This window comes from Euprymna scolopes, chromosome 3 (assembly GCF_053919585.1).
Source record: "Euprymna scolopes isolate OS-2025 chromosome 3, ASM5391958v1, whole genome shotgun sequence".
In the NCBI taxonomy this organism is placed as follows: domain Eukaryota; kingdom Metazoa; phylum Mollusca; class Cephalopoda; order Sepiida; family Sepiolidae; genus Euprymna; species Euprymna scolopes.
The window spans coordinates 32541447-32561891 of NC_136484.1; the positions used below are offsets into that span (position 1 = coordinate 32541447).

Here is a 20445-nt window from a genome sequence, read left to right on the forward strand (position 1 = left end):
ATAAAAAAAATGTTAGTGAGACCCTCCCAACCCTCTCTAGGTGGTAGAACGCCCACTGTTTTCCGGCTTGGTGTTAGCCGAAAACAAGCAAGTCGCTCTCTGTATGGGGCTAAAATTCTAGGCTGGGGGAAAGAAACTGGGGTTAGGGGGTATGTGAAGATTGCTTATTGGGATAGCCAGGGACGAAAAAGAAAGGATCGGGGTGTGGGTATCTTGGAGTTTTCCTATCAGGGATGGAGGGGGGCATTCACTCGGCTAGCTATTAACCTAGTTTAAACGCTTGTTTTAAGGGTCTGGAGTTGGGAAGGATCTGAAACCATGTACGCCATGCTTAGGCGGGGAACACAAACTCCAACTTGGCACCTCTACTCACGCACAGACTTTATCCATCTTCGGTCAAAAGTCTCGGAGTATAATCTTTTCCTATCACATCTGATTTTTACCTTCAGCTGGTGCTTGAAGAAGGGGAACAGATTCTGATCAGCAAAAGATTCAAGCCTGAGCTTCTCTTGCACTCTTGGACTCCATATCACCATTCTGGCCACGGTCAGGATCACAAGAAACACAATTTGACTCTCCCTGTCCCACAGTGGCTCTGCGCTGTGAATGACGTAGGACACGTCCAGCGGGCAAGGCTGCTCGGGATCGATGCGAGCTGTCACCTCGTTTACATAGACCCAGTACCGTCTGAGTCCGGCACTTTTCAGTGTGGCGTTGAGGGACAATGCGTTTCAGTACGAGTGCCAGGTCAAGGAAAACTCAGAGTTGTTGAGATGACTTGAACCTGGCGCCCAGCTCCACTGGAACAGATCTGTTCCTTCGACAACCCATGACGCTACACGAGGAGGTCGTCGGCGGCCCGCCTCACTAGTTTTTTATATAGTTCCTTTCTAGTCAGCCGTGAAAGATCGCTGGACCTTGGGAGGTTCCTTAGCGCGGCCATACACTCTCTCAAGAACTGCGTGTCACTCCACGGTTTTCAACAAGCCTCGACTTTGTTGTCGAGGATAAGGTCATGAAAAGCGGCCTCGACCGTGAGGTTCCACACAGACTCTTTTGTCAAGGTTCGGCTCAGAAAGGCCAGTCTCTCAATGACACCTCGTCGGGTATTCTCAAACCCCCCTCACACTGACGTTGAACACAAACCTGTCTACAAACCCAATGTTTCCCAAAGAAGCGAGGCAACTTGCACTGTAGGGATTTTAGATAGTTCTCATGCAGAGGAAATACAGCCAGTCGGTAAAGGGTGAGCAGAAAGGCTATGTAGCACACGCCACAGCCCTGCCCTTCAAGAATAGTTTCCTTCGAATCCATGAGTCGACCTCGGCTTCGATCTTTGACTCAATTCTTTTCCGAACCACATGCTGAAGATCCGAACCGGGCCGTCGGTCCAGTTGAAGGGAGCAAGAGGAGAGTCGGCGCCCCTCTCAGGCTCCCAATTGCAAACTGGTCGACTTGTTGCGGTTGATTTTCGCACTGTGTGAGCGCCTCTGTCACTGCCTCGATGTTTCGGAAACTGAACACAAAGAGTGATGTCATTGGCGAACGTGGAAACTCTGGCTATCGATCCACCGGGTAGAGTGAACCCACACAGGACCGAACTTTCCTCCTACCACCTCAGTTTGCAAAGTAGCGGCTCCAACGCAAGGATGTATAGCAGGAGAGACAATGGACAGTCCTGACACATGGACCGGGAGATAGCGAAGGATTTCAAACGCTTTCCGTTTATCTGTACCACTGCCGTCGGTACGTGTTACAGTACAGAGATCCATTTGTGGAAGCCCAGTTGGAATCCGGCAGCCTTCATAACAGATGCCAGGAAGCGATGGTCGACCATATCGAAAACTTTGGACTGATCTAAAGTGATCAGCACAGCTTCCGTGTCGTCTTCTATTCCTCCCTCTAAGATCGTACGGATCAAGTGCAAGTTGTTTTGTATCGATCTCCCATTCACTGCATAGTTCTGTTCTGGTTCGATCAATTCGCCGATAACGACCTGCAGCTGATTCGATAGGACCGTGGCCAAAATATTTAGCTCTGTGTTTAACAGAGTTATGGTCCTGTAATCAACTAGTTCTTCCTTGCCATGCCTATCCGTCTTTCTCAGCAATGTGATCATCCGGGATGGAACCCTCGTCAAACCAGTGGTTGAACACATCCGTCAGAATCGGTATCAACATGAGCGACAGCCTCAAATACAATTCGTAAGGCAGACCATCGAGTCCCGGCGATCTGTTGCAGCTGACTTCCAGTTCAGATAAACTGCCCTCGCAACTAGTTGCTCTAGCTACTTTGAGGCTGGGAGAGTCGGCCAAATAGTCGCCAAATTCATGGGCAGAGAGATCGGGATGTTGCGTGAAATGCTCTCTCCTTTTACGGCAAAGAAGCAGACACATGCATAAACTTGGAGTCTATATTCATAACACCCTCTTATTGACTAAAAAGTCCAAACTAGAATCGGACAACCAGGCCTTTGTGTGTTTTAGACTAAACCTGTAATATGGCGTTAGCTACTCATATTTTTTTTACCTACGACTGTACTCTAATAAACCATGTCTCTGACATCATAAATGCAGCATGCTTCCTAGATACTAGACCCAAAGTACATGTATTTACTGACATTAATGTCCACTACAGTAATTGGTTTGGTTTTTCTAGTTACACAGACACAACACAAATAGCTTTTCTACATCCAATTTCTTATCATAGACAAGCATATTCCCAATCTGTCTCTCAGAGTGACAGGATCAGCAAGCCTCGATTCTAGACCTATTTCTGATCACAGTTCTCGGCGATTGTGTAATAAATACAGCTCATTCGGAAAGGCTAATAACACTGTGATACTAGTAGAAATCAACCTAAACTATCGACCCTAACTTGAAGAGCCATTACTCAAAACGACAAAGTACTTCAAGAGGACAAACTGGAAAGCCACCAGGGATCACATCACAAATCATTTCTTTTTTTTTTCTTTTTTTTTTGCGCAACAATGGTTCAAAGCAGCAATTGAAGCACATGTTTCCACACAGAAATTCTATAGCAAGCCCCCTCTCCCCAGTGGTTCACTTCTACTTGTGTAACTGCCATTGCTCAAAGGCAGCATGCATTCCACAGACACACCCAACAAAAGTACAGTACAAATAGACGAAAGTATATAGAAGCTACAAATAATTGTAAGAGTGAAACTAAGAGAACGCACACTGAAGCCATCAGAAAATGCATTGAAGCGCAGAAATTAGGAACTCATGATATCTGGAACATTTATAACAGTTTAATAAATAATGGGCAGTCAACAATTCCACCACTATCCAACAACCTTAAGGTTGTTTGCATGGCAACCGAGAAGGCAAATCTGCTTGTCTGACGGTTCGTTTCCAATTCCATTTTAGACTCCTGAAACCACTCCCTACCAAATTTTCTTTTTGCAGACAGATACCACACTTGGTGATCTGAAAATCACTCGTTCACATATTGGAGATGCCATGAAACTGTAGACACCTTAAAGGCATGTGAGCCTGATCTCATGTCTGCTATACTATTTAAAAATTGGTCTGCTAAGGTTGTGTCAGTCCTATCCAAATTATTCAATAAATGCTTTACTGCATCTTTCCTGACTGCTTTTGTTATACCAGTTTTCAAGAATTCTTGAAAAAGAACTGACCCACTCAATTATCGCCTGATTAACCTCCTTCCTCTCTTCGCCAAAATCTTTTAGTCCTTAATCAATCAATCACTAGTTCATCACCTCATAGTTACTAAACTTCTTTCCGATTGACAGTATGGTTTTAGGCAAGCCCGGTCTACTGCAGGTATTCTGACTGTAATTTCCAAACGCATATATCACGCACTGGATAAGGAAAGGGAGGCAAGGACAGTAGCCTTAGATATATCTAAGCTATTGCCAGGGCTACTGTAAAGAATGTGGGCTCTTTTTACCGTGCTATAATATTATTTACACTTGAGAGTATTCTGTACCCCTACAAAGCCACTATTCGCCCATGTATGAAATATTGTTGCTACTACTAAGCTGGTGCGTCTGCCACTAGTCTCTCACTAGTCTTTTTTATTATTTGCTTCCCCACGAGGGCAGAGATAGACATGAGGTCGGTTTATAATGTGTGGGGAAACCAGCTCCCCAAAAAGCGGCACGCTGGTCAGTAACAAAAATAAAAAATGTATCAGTCATGAAGGATTTCTCCTCCATTAAACGAGACCAAAAAAGTGTAGTGCAGCATCTGAAGAACAGATACTACACTTTGATCGTGGCCCGAAGGGCAAAAAAAAAAAAGAAGAACCTAATATGTCCCGTACTAGCAACCAAACTCCAACCTCTGTCCCATCGATGTGTCTCTTTTACAAGTATTTAATGGAATATGCTCCAACTAACTCAAAGCACTTGTGCGTACTCCCTCGGCGTAAATACTCCCGACTTACCAGATAAGCAGCAAAATGTCACTCTTATCCCTAGATACCAGAAAACTTATTTAAATAATTTCTTCTCTTGAACTGCTTTACTTTGGAATTCCCTCCCGGATCACTGATCCTCTGACTATACTGATATACAGAAGTCTAAGTGCAATGTGGACATACATCTTGCTGCTTAACTCCCTACATAGTATCCTTGTAAATTTGGTCCCAAATAGTAGCTCCTTACATCGAACTAACACGATGTCTTGTTTGAGGAAAATTAACGATATAAAAAATAAAAAGATTATACATGTCTCAAAACGAATGCATATAACTGTAATCAAGCAATGGAATCGTGTGAAATACACGAGGAATTTACTTCTAATGGAAACATGGAATTTCCCAGTAGGAGCAGGGTAGATCTACTTCGTTCGATGAACATCAAGAAAAGAGAGAGAAAGTCAGTGTAATTCTCGGACTTCACAAAAGCCAGGATAAAGTAATCGTTGTTTTTTTATGGAAATCGTTCGAGACAATGCGTGTAGCCACTTGAGATAAGGAGATAACGAGAACGATACATGATTACCACAAAGACAGAAGGTGCCGATTAAAAGACAAAGGCTGTAGGTAGGAAGAAAACAGTGAACAGAGTTCTACAACCTTGCAGTTCTTGGAACGTAGCTATTGGAATAAGAAGGTGTATTACAATGTGTTCACGCGGGAACACTCAAAATCCCAAAATTCGACGCAGAGTTTTAACTAAATTAGAAAATGAACCAAACCTGATACTACAAAAGTTGGTAAAAGACTGCCAATGAATGATTAGCGTTAAAAAAGATTCAAAGAACATTGAAGAATCTGACGTCGTATACATAAGAAATATACATAAAAGGTCAAATCCATATTCTGCTGAGAAAATAAAAAAGAAAGGGCATTATTCCCCTGCACACAGCAGAGACAATTCACTGAAAATTCAAGTAAATCATCACCAAGTCATGTTATTTATAAAGAGTCCTGGATTGGGGTAAAGACTACCCGTATCGCAAAAATGTTGTATGACTTGTAACAAAAAGACATAAAAGCTCCTATTGTAGAGCATAAAACAAAATTAAAAGAACAAACGAAAAAGACGATAAAAAAATACACGTAGATATGTGTTAATGAAAATATTAAATAAAAAGTTAAAGCTTCGGTTAGATTCGGGATCAGACTTATCAATCATCAATTTGCATACATGAAAAATATTAAATAAGCCTGCCATACTAAAATCTTGCAAAACAATTGGGACGGTAATTGGGTCGAAAATTAATTTTGAAAGTGAATTAATCACTAATGTTACATTTAATGGTATGACAAAGAAATTAAAAGTATTCGTGTTAAGAAACACAGAAATTCTTTTAAAGATATACTGGATGTAACAATTCAATACGTGGGATTTACCTATAAATACTTTTTATCAAAAGTGAAAACTGTAACGATTGAGAAGAAAAATATCAAGTCAAAATTAAAAAAAAAGTTTCCCTGAAGTTTTCTCAGCCGGTCTGACAAAATGTTAGCTAAATCCCAACTTAAATATAATACACAACCAGTATTCAAGAAAAAATACCGTTCCCCTCGTTGGAAAAAATTATCGAAGAGTTTGAAATACTTGTAAAAAAAGGTATCATATCAAAAATCGAATTCAGTCAATGAGCGGCCCCTACCATCTATGTAAAAAAAATAAGCCAAAAGAAATCCGTGTTTGCGCCAACTTCTCCACTGGTTTGAACTCAGTGCTAAAAGATTACCATTATCCACTTTCTAGCCCTGGATAAGTTTTCACTTAGCTAAACAGGAAGATCGTCTCTTCAGTCGAGGAAAATTGTTCGAAGTTGCTTTATATTAAGACACATAAGGGGTTATTCAAATGCGAGTCAAGGAAGCGCCCACCATTTTTCAATGAATACGATAAGTAGCTTTGATTTCGCGATGGCACACCTGGATGATATTATTATAATGCGATCGGAGAACATGTCCGTAAAGTATTTTCTAAAATACAAGATTTGGCTTTAAAATAAATGAAAAAAAAATGTGATTCATTCATAAAATAAATAAAATACACGGGAAACATCAACGATAAAACGGTAGGAGATCAGACCCAGAAATGATATGCTGGATCCTAAAAATATTACAGAATTACAAAGATTTTTTGTAGAAGTTAGCTAACTATTACCAGACATTCATTCCCAATATGCACGACTTCCGAATCCCATTGAACGAGTTACTAAAAATGGGCAGAGCGTGGAAATGCACACCTGATTGCCAGGCAGCATTCGATAAAATAAAAAAACAAACTGACGTCAGACATATCTCTCACTCACTATGACCCAAAACTGGATATCATAGTCGCTAGCGATGCAAGCTCATATGGAATAGAGGCATGTATCTTAAATAAAATATTAGACGGGGGTAAACAAAAACCAATTTCACACGCGCCAAGATCTCTGCTCCCAGCAGCAAACAGTTCTCTATACTGCAGACCGAAAATAAATCTCTATGGGTCGAAGAAAGAATAACCTGTCTACATAGCAAATAAATAAATAGCAGCCCAGGCTGCTATATTTGGGGGAGGAGGAGGATAGTTTATAAGATTTTTTGTAGTTTCAGTTCCGTTGGTTTCATATGGTGTTCCTTTCTTCATTTTGTTTTACTTCGTTTGTAGTTTCCATATGGTGTTTGTAGTTCATATTGGTTAGTTTCTGCATTTGAGAATTTTCCTTTAGATTTCAACTGTTTTTAAATGTACCGTCTGCTGGATAATCTCAGTTTTTTTTTCAAGGTTCCAATTTCCCCTTTTATTCAAGTTTCTTTTTCGGAACATTTCTTTGTGCTCCTATAATTATTGTTATTATATTGACTTTCTTTATGTTCTATATTTCTTCCTAGTTCTCTGGCAAGTTTCGTATGTTATTATTATTATTATTATTATTATTATTATTATTATTATTATTATTATTATTGGCTCACAAGAAACTTTCACATGGGTCTTCAGAGATCTTTCCCTGAAAACAGCCTGTAGTGTTCCCTGGAAGCTGAGTGACAACAAGTCTCCCCAGGTTTCCAGTACTCTCCACCTCTTTCGATAACATTTGCAAATAAATTTGCATTATCGAAACAGATGCTTGCCATTGATTTCTCGTTGGCAGCAACTATTGGTCTTTGCTGGGATTTGAGTGGCAATAACCCCCCCCCAAGGTCTCAGTTCTCTTCGCACTTATTTGTCTGAGGTTTGGTCAGTTCATCGATCTTTCCTTCTTTCTTGTCTCTACTTAGTTATTTGATATCGCTCTTTTGGGGGGTAGTGATGTAGCAATGGGAGGATGGGGTTGGGGTTGGGTTAGAGAACTTATAGATATGCGGTTTGAGTGTTCTTGCTTCCATGTAGTGTTTCATGTTTTGCTTTGCAGCAGTTTGTCTGACCCGCACTTGTTGCTCCTGTGTGTTAGTTTCCACATTCAAGGGGGTTTATTTATATTTCAGCCGTTTTCATGATTGTTGTTCGTTGTATTTTTCCAGTCATTCCTTTGATTCCAATTTCAGTTTTGGGGGATTGTTCCTAGTGCTCCTACTATTATAGGTATTATTTTGATTTTCTTCATCTTCCATATTCCTTTCAGCTCTTTGGCTACCTCTGTATATTTCCTCCGTTTCTCCTTTTCTTTGATATTCGCCCTGTGGTCAGCTGGAACAGCAAAGTCTATGATTTTACAGGATTTTTCTTTCTTGTTAATTATTATGACATCCGGTCTTCTTGCTTGGATGGGTTTATCAGTTTGTATATCCATGTCCCATAGGACTTTGTGATTCTCGTTTTCAAGTACTGTTGCCAGCTGATGTTTGTCCCACTTGTCTGTGCGTTCGAGATGCAGTTGTTTGCATAATTCCCAGTGTACTACCCTTCCCACTTGGTCGTGTCTGCTCTTGTATTCCTTTTGGGCCAGTTTGCTGCATTCACTTATTATATAGTTTATCGTCTCGTCTCTTTGTCCACAGGGTCTACATTTGCTGTTTTCTTGTGTTTTGTCGATCTTTGCTTTGATGTGGTTGGTTCTTATCTAGTTGTCTTGTGCTGCAGTTATTAGGGATACATTTCTCTGTTTATGTGTCCTTTTTGCATCAATGTCATTATTATTATTATTATTATTATTATTATTATTATTATTATTATTATTATTATTATTATTATTATTAGCAGGGACGCCCGGCATAGCCCGGTCGTAAAATACGCTCAAAATATGATATTTTAATTCTGTCAAATTTCGTATATGTCATTAGAGAGTTAATGTTCTATCTATTTTCATATATTATAAAGTTGCGATTTCCAAAATTAAAATATATATCCATATGACCTGAATGCATCAGCTTGAATCGAAACCGAAACTTATGTATATAAATATTGAGTTCCTTCAGCTATAATCGAAACCGAAACACAAAACTTATGAAGTATTCTTGGTAAAATTATTTATTACAGGAAATAGAAGTCCATAACAATTAAATGACAGTCACTCGGATGTAAATGTGACACACAAAATAAATAACACACACGCTATCCTATTAATATTTAGATTAGTATGTTGTTGCAGTTATTATTGCATTAAAGAAAAAAGAATGGCTTTTAACTTAGATATGCCTCGCCGATATCAATCGCTTGGGACTTGAGACAAGAATACTATGAACCATAAGATCAATAAACCAAAAAGCTTTCATATAATGCTGAGCATAAAAATCGAGCGCACGCGCATAAAGTACTGTCGAGTATGAAATTAAGGTAAACGTGTTTTATTGAACATTTTAACTTTTTTGTTGTTGTTTTTGGCTCTGCGGGACAACTGCTAAGTTTTATTATCGCCATCAAGCAGCTCCATATCTTTAAACGCGGGAAAAATGACAGCATCCTTTAATGTACTTCATTGATCCGCATCCTCTCTCCGGGTCCTGACGTTCAGTATTCATTACAAGGGTTAGGGGTGTATGACTCTATCTCTGACGAACAGAAATAATAAAGAAAGTGATTAAGCCTACCAGCTGAACATTATGCGGAAACTTATTTAAAAGCGGATGATATTTGTCAAACATAATATAAATATCGATAATCTCGTAAGAAAACATTTTTATTGTGCACCTCACATTCATTTTCGTGGCCTTATTATTTTGAAACCAGTGTAAATCGATAACCTTTTTGTTACGAGGTGCTTTCAATAAGTTTCCAGACTTTTTTCGTATGAGCACTCTTATTGATAGTACACACATGAAACTCTAGTTTCTTTCTAAGTAATCTCCTCCGGCAACAATGCATTCATTGTACCGTGCCAACAACTTTTGGAAGGCCCCATGGGAAGTCTTCTTGTGTGAGTGCGTCAATGACGCTCGTCACAGCCTCTTTCATCTCCTCAATTGTCTCATCACGCCAGCCTCTAACGTTTTCTTTGAGCTTAGGGAATAACTAAAAGTCACAGGGAGCAAGGACTAGTCTATAGTGAGAGTAAAGAACTGTCTTTATGCCCATCTTGGTCAAATAGTCTGTGTCAAGTATGAAGTTGTAGACTGGTGCATTCGCGCGAATCTTCCACATCTTCAGTTCCTCGCAGATAATTGTGTGTACAGTTCCCACACTGACATCAAACTGTGCACTTATTGTTTCTATAGACATATGAGGGTCCTTATCCATGAAATTCTTTATTTGACCAATCAATACTGATGTTCTGACTTTCTTACTCCTCCCACGCATTTCATCATTCCGTACAGAGTCCCTGCCTTCCTTGAATCGTTTATGCCACTCTATAACTGATGCTCGATTCATGTAAGATGGTCCAAAAGCAGTGTGAAGCATTCCACATGTTAGTGTGACATTTTTGCAAGTTTAAAACAAAACTTTATAGCATATCGTTTTCTAAAATGTCCTCATGCCTAGATTGCATTTTTGAGATTTATCAGCTGTGACAATCAGGCTGTAGTAGGGTGTATTCCACTTTCTGCTGTAGTTATTTATTTGAACCTCAAAGCATAAAAATTGGTTAGTCATCTCATAATATGTATAGTAATAACATACTGAATTTTCAAGTGTCTACGACAATTTTAAATGCCTGTACAAAAAAGTATGGAAAATTATTGAAGGCACCTCAAACTATTACTTTAACTAGAACTTTATCAAATTACATTATCAGATAACGCAAGTAGGTGGTGGCGTACATAGATAGTCACGTACACACGTAGTGACGTACTCAAATAGTGATAATGGTTATCAAAATATAGATCACTTTCCCAGATATAATCCTTTGGGGATTATATAGCTCTATGATTCAAAGAGATTACATTTTGTTATATTTCCTCAGTCTTGCTCTCTCTTCCCCAGGCATATACTTCTAATACCTCGTACAATGTTTGTCAAAAGTCGACTCCGCCACAATTAAATTAATTAAAAAGACAAATCACCAGATCAAAACATTGAAAAAGTAAATACTTTTAAGCGTTTTTGTGTTAATTACTTCTGTATAGTTTTTCCCTGTAAACTACTTTATCTCGTATATTCATTTCTGCCGAAAATTCAATTTCTTTTCAACAAACTACCTCATATATTATTGCATGTTCCTTCGTGGCCAACTTAGTGGCTATATTTTGAACTGTGTGTGTGTTGGTTTTGTCGTCAACTACGATTTCATCTTCGTGGCTGGTATTTACGGTGAAATCAGTTAATAACTCTGCACGATATAGAATATTTTGAATATTAATTTATTAACTTTTTTTCACAAAGAAGTCACCTCTTGTAAAGGCCCGGAGGCCTCTCAAGGATAAGGGTTAATGTGTATATGGTAGCTAATAGGACAATATCGTAGTAATCGTTAGTAGTGAAAATTTGGTTAATAGGATTACTTAGAGGGATAGTTTATCAAGAACTTGTTTACATTGGACTTGAAGACGACCATATTGTAGTCAACTGGAAAGCAGGTCAACGGAACAGAGTTCCACAGGCGTTCAGTTCTAAGAAAGATGCTCTGCTCATGGAATCCATGTTTAGGTTTAGTCACAGATAAAGAGCAGGGAAAATTATTGATAGTGGTTTCAGCTAGACGAGTGTTTTTCGTGAAAGTTTGGCAAGGGGGGGCCATAGATTTGAGCTCAGACGAGCACTTGCCATGAAAATCACGATAGAGCAAGGACAAGCTCGCAACGTCTCTTCTGTGTGAAAGAGGTTGCAGAGTACAGAGAAGGACATCCTCTACTAGGCTACGAAGTCTATTTTGAACAATAAGGTGCTTCGAGCAGCTCCCGCCCAGATTTGGCAACAGTACTCCACCCTAGGACGTGCTTGACCCTTATACAGATAGGGAATTGTATCGACAGTGAGATATCTACTGAAGCGGCAGAATAAATTTTACGGCGACCTTGGCAACAGATTTGATGTACGTGTTCCATTTCAGAGCAGCAGTAAAGGTCAGACCCAAAAGCTTGTCAAAATATGGGGCATCTTAATTAAACAAGGAATCATAAGTAGATGCTTGCGTCATACGTTCACAGGAATTTTCACTGCGTATGTTGCTATTTAAGTTATCTGTAAGTAACAGAACTACATATTGTATGCTAGCGTGTAAAGTCGAAGATGAGAAACGGTTGTCTAAAAAACAAAAACACGACGGGGAATATGGACATGTGGCTTCGCAGTGGCAGAGAGACTCTTTAAGGTGATGTCGGGACGGAGTGGAAGGAAAGCTGTAATAAACAACTTATGTTTAAAAAAAGAAAGAAAAGCAAAATCGGATTTATTTTTATTTGTTTGTTCCTGCGACGCTCTGCACGTTACGATATTAGGCATGGTAACAAAAGATGATCAAAGACAGTCATTTTCCCACACTTTTGAATGGCCTTGCGTCTAATTTGTTTAAAATATTTAAAATATTCATCTTTCATGTGTTTCGCAAATAAATAATTCAAAGCACGATATCCGTTTTTATCATACTAGTGATATCCAATGTTTTGCTATCGACGAAACTATTGCTTTATAAAAAAAAACATTGAATTTAAAAACAATAAAAAAATAATAATAATACGTCGCCGTTAACGAGCGAGAGAAAGAGGGAAGGGGGCGAGATCGAGCAAGAGAATGGCAGATATTCAGTTAACTAGCCAACCACTTTTTCCCTCCCTTTTTCTCTTTCCGCTTACACTTGTTAGTAAAAATTTTAGCGGGTGATAATGGTTTAATTTATGCAAAGTTTTTAGTAAGTTATCCATTTTTTTTTTTTGTTAAATCATTTTAATGAATTACTGTTAATGTCAACGAAACTATTGCACCTATATTGAAAAAATATGAAAATGAAATTACAAATTAATAACACCAAACATTGATTTATTATGAACTATTTAAATTAACTAACCATATTACTAGATCGTTCCTCCTTGCTATATAGAGAGAGTATTTCAAAATTCTATGTCGTATGATCAATTTCAATAACGACCAATTTTGATGGTAATGTAGAAACGGTAACTGGAAAATAACGACCAATTTTGATGGTAATGTAGAAACGGTAACTGGAAAAGGTTTTGCATTTGTGCATTTAGATATTATATATATATATATATATATATATATATATATATATATATATATATATATATATATATATAGGGTGAACAGAAAGTCCTTGGACCAATTCAAACGTGGTTTATTAATAGAAAATTACAAAAATATAAATTAAACATGAATGAAAATTATAAGTTAGGAAACCAAGAATAAATTCAAATTATTTATTTTCAATGTGATGTCCCTTCCTTTCGATTAGACGTTTCAATTCTCTGTCTGCAGTTACCAACCGAGGCACGCAGCGTTTCCTGAGGTATTTTAGCCCATTCACTCAGAAGAGATGTCTTCAAAGCATCAACACTTGGATGAGCAACAAAACAGACCTTTGCCTCCAACAAAGACCACACCGAAAAATCCATGGGATTCAAATCAGGCGATGCAGGAGGCCACATCTCCTTACTCCAGAATCTTGGAAAATGACGTTGGCACCAGTCCTGAGTTTTTCTGGAGGTGTGGGATGGTGCTCCATCTTGTTGGAAGGTGAAAGGCTGATCTTTGAAGTATTTCTTCATCTCTTCAAAATATCGTTAATGTAGCGATCTGTGTTGATCTTAACCCCCTGCTCCACGAAAATCAGAGGCGACTTCCAAGATTTGGAGACTGCAGCCCACACCATGAGGGAAAACGGCTTTTGTCGGCGGAAAACTATTCTCACGGAGTCATCAATGTTTGCTGAAGATTTTGCGTAAACTCTGTCGTTCTGATTGTTAACAGTCGCTTCAATTGTGAAGAGTTTTTCATCAGAAAAAACGATCTCTCGCTCTGTCGTGCCAGCCTTCAGTTCTCCAAGTAGAAGCTTTGCTCTTTCAAGTCTCTTGTGCTTTTGGGAAGGTGTGAGGTACTGTCTCTTTCTTATCTTGTGGGGGGACAACTGGAGATCATTTTTTACGATGGTTCTCATCGAGGTCACGCTCACATTCATGTCTTTAGCCATTTGTCTTGCAGATTTCTTCGGGTTCCTCCTTACCCTCTCTTGGACAGCTTTAATCACCTTCTTTGTTCGAGCAGTGCGAGGTCTTCCACTCCTAGGACGGTCTTCAGATGGACCAAGTTTCTTAAATCTGTTCACAACATGGTACACGGTGGATTTAGCCACTTTCAAGAGCTTAATAATCTCTGAGTTTGTCCTTCCCGCACAATTAAGCTGAATTATCGCCTCTCATTTGTTTATTTTTCTGAAAGTTTAAACAAAATTATTTTAATATTTTTGTTGAAAATTAGATCAATAGTTAGACTAAATACTTACTTTATTCGAAAAGAGAAAAAGTGATTTTAACAATATTTAATTTTAAAACTAAAAATGGTCCAAGGACTTTCTGTTCGCCCTGTATATATATATATATATATATATATATATATATATATATATATATATATATATATATATATGTGTGTGTGTGTGTGTGTGTGTGTGTGTGTGTGTGTGTGTGTGTGTGTGTTGGGACGATTAATCAGAATCGGAAAAATCAGAATTTTTAGTGTTATCGGTATAGGAACAATGTGTGCCTATTTTCTGATGTCAAAAACGGTTCTTAAATTGTCTTTTTTAATTTCATTTTGATTAAAACAAAATTTTCTATTGCTGGTAGTAGTGCTAGTAATAATAAAAGAATAAATATTAAGATATATATATATATATATAAATATATATATATATATATATATATATATATATATTTATATATATATATATATATAAAGAATCGAAATCAGATTCGGTAATTGTATCGGAATCGGGAATTGAGTACGGAATCGGGAATTTTATTGGAATCGGAAAAATATTGGAATCATCCCATCAAAAATATATATATGAGGAAATGTGTATGCATATATATATATACATATATGTGTGTGTGCATATCTTTAGAGAGAATAGTACTAAAGAAATATAGACCCTATGTCATGAACCCCCCCCCCTTAAAATGCCTATACATAGTAGAACATACTTATCAAATTACACGTTCCGAAATATAATACATAATTAAAATAAATTAGCTAATATTGACGGACAGATATATTTTATACGAGGCGTCTTCAATTAGTTTCCAGACTTTTGGGGTATGGGCACTTTTATTGATAGTACACACATGAAACTCTAGTCCCTTTCGAAGTAATCTCCTCCAACTGCAATACACTTGTTATACTATTTCAAAAACTTGTGAAAGGTCCCATGAAAGTCCTCTTTTGGGGCAAACCTTGCGCAAATCTTCCTCATCTTGTTCCCCGGAATAATTATTTGCACAGTTCCCACACTGACATCAAACTGTGCGCTTATTGTCTCTATAGGCACATGACGGTCCTTATCCATGCAATTCTTAATTTGTCGAATCAATTCTGATTTCTGACTTCCTTACTCCTCACAAACCTTTCCTAATCCTTGCCGTCCTTAAATCTCTTATGCCACTCAAAAACTGATGCTCGATTCATGCAAGATTGTTCAAAAGCAGTGTGAAGCATTCCATACGATTCTGCGGATTTTTTTTAAACAGACCTTTATTGCATACTGTTCTTCTAAATTGTCCTCGCGTCAAGATTGCATTTTTTGAAATTCACAGGCTTTAGTAGGGCGTATTCTATTTCCTGCTGTGGTTGTTCATTAAATCTGAACTCATAAAAATTGGCCAGTCATCTCATAAGATATATAGCAATAACATACTGAATTTTGGAAAGTCTACGATAATTTTAAATGCCTGTACAAGATAATCTGGGAACTTATTAAAGGCACCTTCTATTATAGAAAGTTAGGCAGAAAATACATTTGCTAGTATTTCGAGCTGCGTGTTCTCGTTTAATCTCTACTTTTATATATATATATATAAGGAGTCTTGTCAGTGTGTGTTTGTGTGTGTGTGTGTGTGTGTGTGTGTGTGTGTGTGTGTGTGTGTGTGTGTGAGAGAGAGAGATAGAGAGAGAGTTTCCTATAGACCCCACTAGGCATTTTTATTAAATTTCACACAAATATAGATATATAAAACCAACATTAAATTTTTCGATATGACAGAGACGTGTTCGAAATAAATGTTTCTGTTTAGAGCATAATTGAACCATAGTACTTAACTTTTGCATTATAAAATTTAACTCAAGCCTTTATATATATATATATATATATATATATATATATATATATATATATATATATATATATATATATATATATATATATATATATATATATATACTAGCATTTCAGCCCGGCGTTGCCCGGGTGTTTTGAGGTTCATGTTGAGCAAAAAAAAAAAAAAAAGGTAAATTTTTTTAACTTTGACCGTTATTATGACTCCTTAATATTTATTGCTTTGGGCTCAAATCAAGTTATTAAGTTAGATTCATGTCCAACGAACCTATATCTAAAATTTCAAGTGTTTAGACCCAAAATTGTCGGAGGAGTTTGTTAGAGTTCTCAAAAGTCAAATCGTTGAACTTTGACGTCTTAACAGCCGAATTTCTGGCCGAAAACCAATCACATCGATTTTCCCAAATCTCAGTACCCTGTATATCAAATTCCGAGTCTGTAGACTAAATATTCGCAGAGTTATTGCGTATGGAAATGTACACAGACACAGACACAGACACACACACTTTTACTTATACAGATATATATACATATATATATACATATATATATGTATATATATGTGTGTGTGTATATATATATATATATATATATATATATATATATATATATATATATATATATATATATATGTTGAATATGAAAACTAGTGGCTACACATATGCAAATATGTTTCGACCACCCTGCTAGGGGAAATCACATCATCAAGCCAAGAATATCTTGGCCTGATGATGTGAAACATATTTGCATATGTGTAGCCACTAGTTTTCATATTCAACATATTCATATCGCTCTGTCTAAACATTGAGCACTCTTTGGAAACACATTGTGTGTGAAAGTGTCTGTCTGTCTGTGTGTATGTCTATGTACATTTTCCTACCCAATAACTTTGTCAATTTTCAGTCTACATACTCGAAATTTGATATACAGAGTATGGAGATTTGGGAAAATGTTTGTAATCCATTTTCGGCCAGAAATGTGGCTGCTAAGGGATAAAAGTTCAACGATTTTACCTTTGAGAACTCTACCAAACTCTTCCGCCAATTTTGGGCATAAACAATTGAAATTTTAGATATAGGTTCCTTGGACATCGATCTAACTTAGTAATTCGATTTGAACCCAAAAGAATAAATGTTAAGGAGTCATAATAGGGGTCAAAGTTAAAAAAAAATTGACAGCTTCGGTCTCTACCAAATTACTCAGACAATTTCTAGTCTAAACATTTTGAATTTTACATAAAGAGTATTCAGAGATAGGGCAAGTTTTTAATCGGTTTGGGTCGAAAATTTGAGCTACCTATATATAAATCTATGTATGTATGTCTGCATGTCTGCCTAATACTTTTGACAGAGGCAACGGATTTTCACATAATCGGTATCGTTTTGAAGTTCGACCCTTCAGACGACAAGTACCGAAAAATTTGTTAAAACATTAATTTCTTCACCCTCAACTGGACACTTTTCTACAGGGAGGGGTCGCTTTTTTCACCAATATTTTCGAAAGTCATCCCCTCTTTTCGATTTTCTAGCCTTAATTTAAACCTACGTCACTTTCGGTTTGGCGGTTGTCGTAACAGCAAAGACGTTACGTTTTTTCCTGTTCTTTTCTTCCTTCACGGTATGGGTTCGGGCCGGCCTTCCTACTAACTCTTTATTTTTTACTCAACACACACCTCCAAACACCCGGGCAACGCCGGCCACCCATGCTAATACACACACACACACGCATACGCACACACACACACACACACACACACACACACATATATATATATATATATATATATATATGAATGTATGTATCGTGTGCATGTATATATATATATATATATATATATATATATATATATAAATCAACAGTAGTTTTTTTTGCAGGGCAATGTAGAGTGTATAATGTATTATGGACTATGACTGTGGAGAGGCATGTGAAGCTTTCTCCTGGTGTACTGTAATGGATCCCCAACTAGATCAGGCAATTAATCGATTTGATTGAAAAATTGGCGATTTCGTCGATTTTGATAACAATAAAAACATGTTTGGGAGTTTGAAACATTCGTTGATCATCATTCAATCCTGGGCAACGTCGGGTTTATTTTCTAGTCAACTGTAAAGGGGTTAGCTAGGTGAGATGATATGATGTTGATAGGCCAGGAATCTTAAATTATCTTCTTTAAGACGTATATTTATTCTATCAAAAGTCGACATATAATAATTCTGATTCCATGTTCGTGTCGTTTATTATGATTATTTTTGGTGCTATTGATGAGAGTAGAAGATTTGTTTTTTGTTGTTTTGGGGTTTTTTTTTTATAAAATTAAACTAAAATCTAAAACATTTTACGAACATTTATTTTTAAACAGGTTCGTACAACCTTACAACAGAACTTTCAACTATTCCCTTTTTCGGAAATGTAACAACATTAGGTAATAATGTTACCAATACTACCAACGTTACACCAACTCCTTTTTCTGGAAATTTAACCACGACTTCGCCTTATGTTGCAACACCAAGTCCAAATGCTACATCAAATGGATCAACGAGTTCTTTCGGAAATTTAACCACGACTTCGCCTCATGTTGCAACGCCAACGCCAAATGCCACATCAAATGGATCAACGAGTTCTTTCGGAAATTTAACCACGACTTCGCCTCATGTTGCAACGCCAACGCCAAATGCCACATCAAATGGATCAACGAATTATTTCGGAAATTTAACCACGACTTCGCATTATGTTGCAACACCAAGTCCAAATGCCACATCAAATGGATCAACGAATTATTTCGGAAATTTAACTACTACAATTCCTTTGGCAACAACATTACAAAGTCAGAACACTACAAATCAAACAACTATTTTGACTACAACACTTTGGACAACCACTACAAGTTTCCAAACTACATTGGGGATTTATACAACGGTAACAACAATTTTTTTATAACAATAATTATTTTATATTCTTCTTTCTAAATTAATGAGAGTGTTACATAGTCTCTATGTAAACGATGCCAAATAATCAGTCTGTTATATGTTGCATACAAAGCAATCATCAGTGTGGATTTTCGAGCAACTTAGTTCTTGTGGTGGAAGCTCATACTTCGAAACCGACGGTAGAGTCCATCATATATATATATATATATATATATATATATATATATATATATATATATATATATATATATATATATGAGAGAGAGAGAGAGAAAGAGAGAAAGAGAGTGTGTCTGCGATACATGTCATATAACATCTACATAAACGTGTAATATCACGTAGTGGCTCTTGTGGTCTAGTGGACGTGTATGCGTGTGTGTCGGTTAACTTTTATTATTATTATTGTTATTATTATTATTATTATTATTATTATTATTATTATTATTATCATTATTATTATTATTATTATTATTGTTACTATTATTATTATTATTATTATTATTATTATTATTATTATTATTTGGTAATTATCATTCTATTCGTTTATTTAACCAACATTCCAAGACTATAATATAATAAAAAAAACTGTAAACATTTTATTTTTTTACATTATATATTTGACCCGGTAAACTTTCTTTTGCGACTTTAAAAAAATCTGCTATTGAAATATTTCGTTTCAATAACATCTGAACATCTTACAGCACAACCCCCTTATCTCTTCCTTCTATCTGGTGACCCAACGTTTTCCGAGATGACAATATTTAACAATAGGATGCTAAAAAAAAATAATAATACAAGTTGTTTTAAGCATTACCTCCTTTCATAGATATGAATATGAGTAGAGTATGAATTCTCTTGGCAATATTCAGAACATCCCAAGAAAACAAAATTATATGATTTTATTTTGAAAAACAAAAGTCTATTTCCATTAATTTGTAAAGCTTATAGGATTGATTTCTTGCGGGATGCAACATGGTCGTCTTAAAACTCAATGTCAACAAATAGAATCTATCTTTTATTCTTATGTATCACAACCAAGACAATTTGTCACTTGGACATAGTGCATTACTATTTGGTAGCGTACCTTCATGGGCACTTGGTAGGGAGTTGAGCAGTGAGATGACTTTAAATTTCTGTACGTTAGTACAGTCAGGGACGCAAGAATCGGGAAGGGGAATCCAAAGTCTAGGAATCCGAGAAAAGAAACGATTAGGTTAGAAAGCTTTCTAGTATTTAAGCACCTCAATAGTGAAAGGGTGACATTTTGCTGCTTGTCTCGTTAGTCGAGGCTATTTAAATCGAGGGGGACACAATTGTTACGATTTCGTCAAAGTATATCACTCTTATGAACACGACGACTTCTCTCTTACACACACGTCCAGGCGCACACATGCACACACACACAAACATGCTAATCATAG

At 36.9% G+C, this 20445-nt stretch overlaps 1 protein-coding gene across 1 annotated transcript in view; it reads left to right on the top strand.

Annotated features, from left to right (window-relative positions):
• Positions 1-9736: 9736 nt before the first annotated feature.
• Positions 9737-20445, top strand: part of LOC145260825 (uncharacterized) — a 111510-nt gene continuing 100801 nt past the window's right edge. The window contains exons 1-2 of the mRNA XM_080119107.1: positions 9737-9794; positions 18457-19013. Of these exons, the coding sequence (XP_079975233.1) occupies positions 9737-9794; positions 18457-19013 (615 nt within the window). The remainder of the gene's footprint in view (positions 9795-18456; positions 19014-20445) is intronic.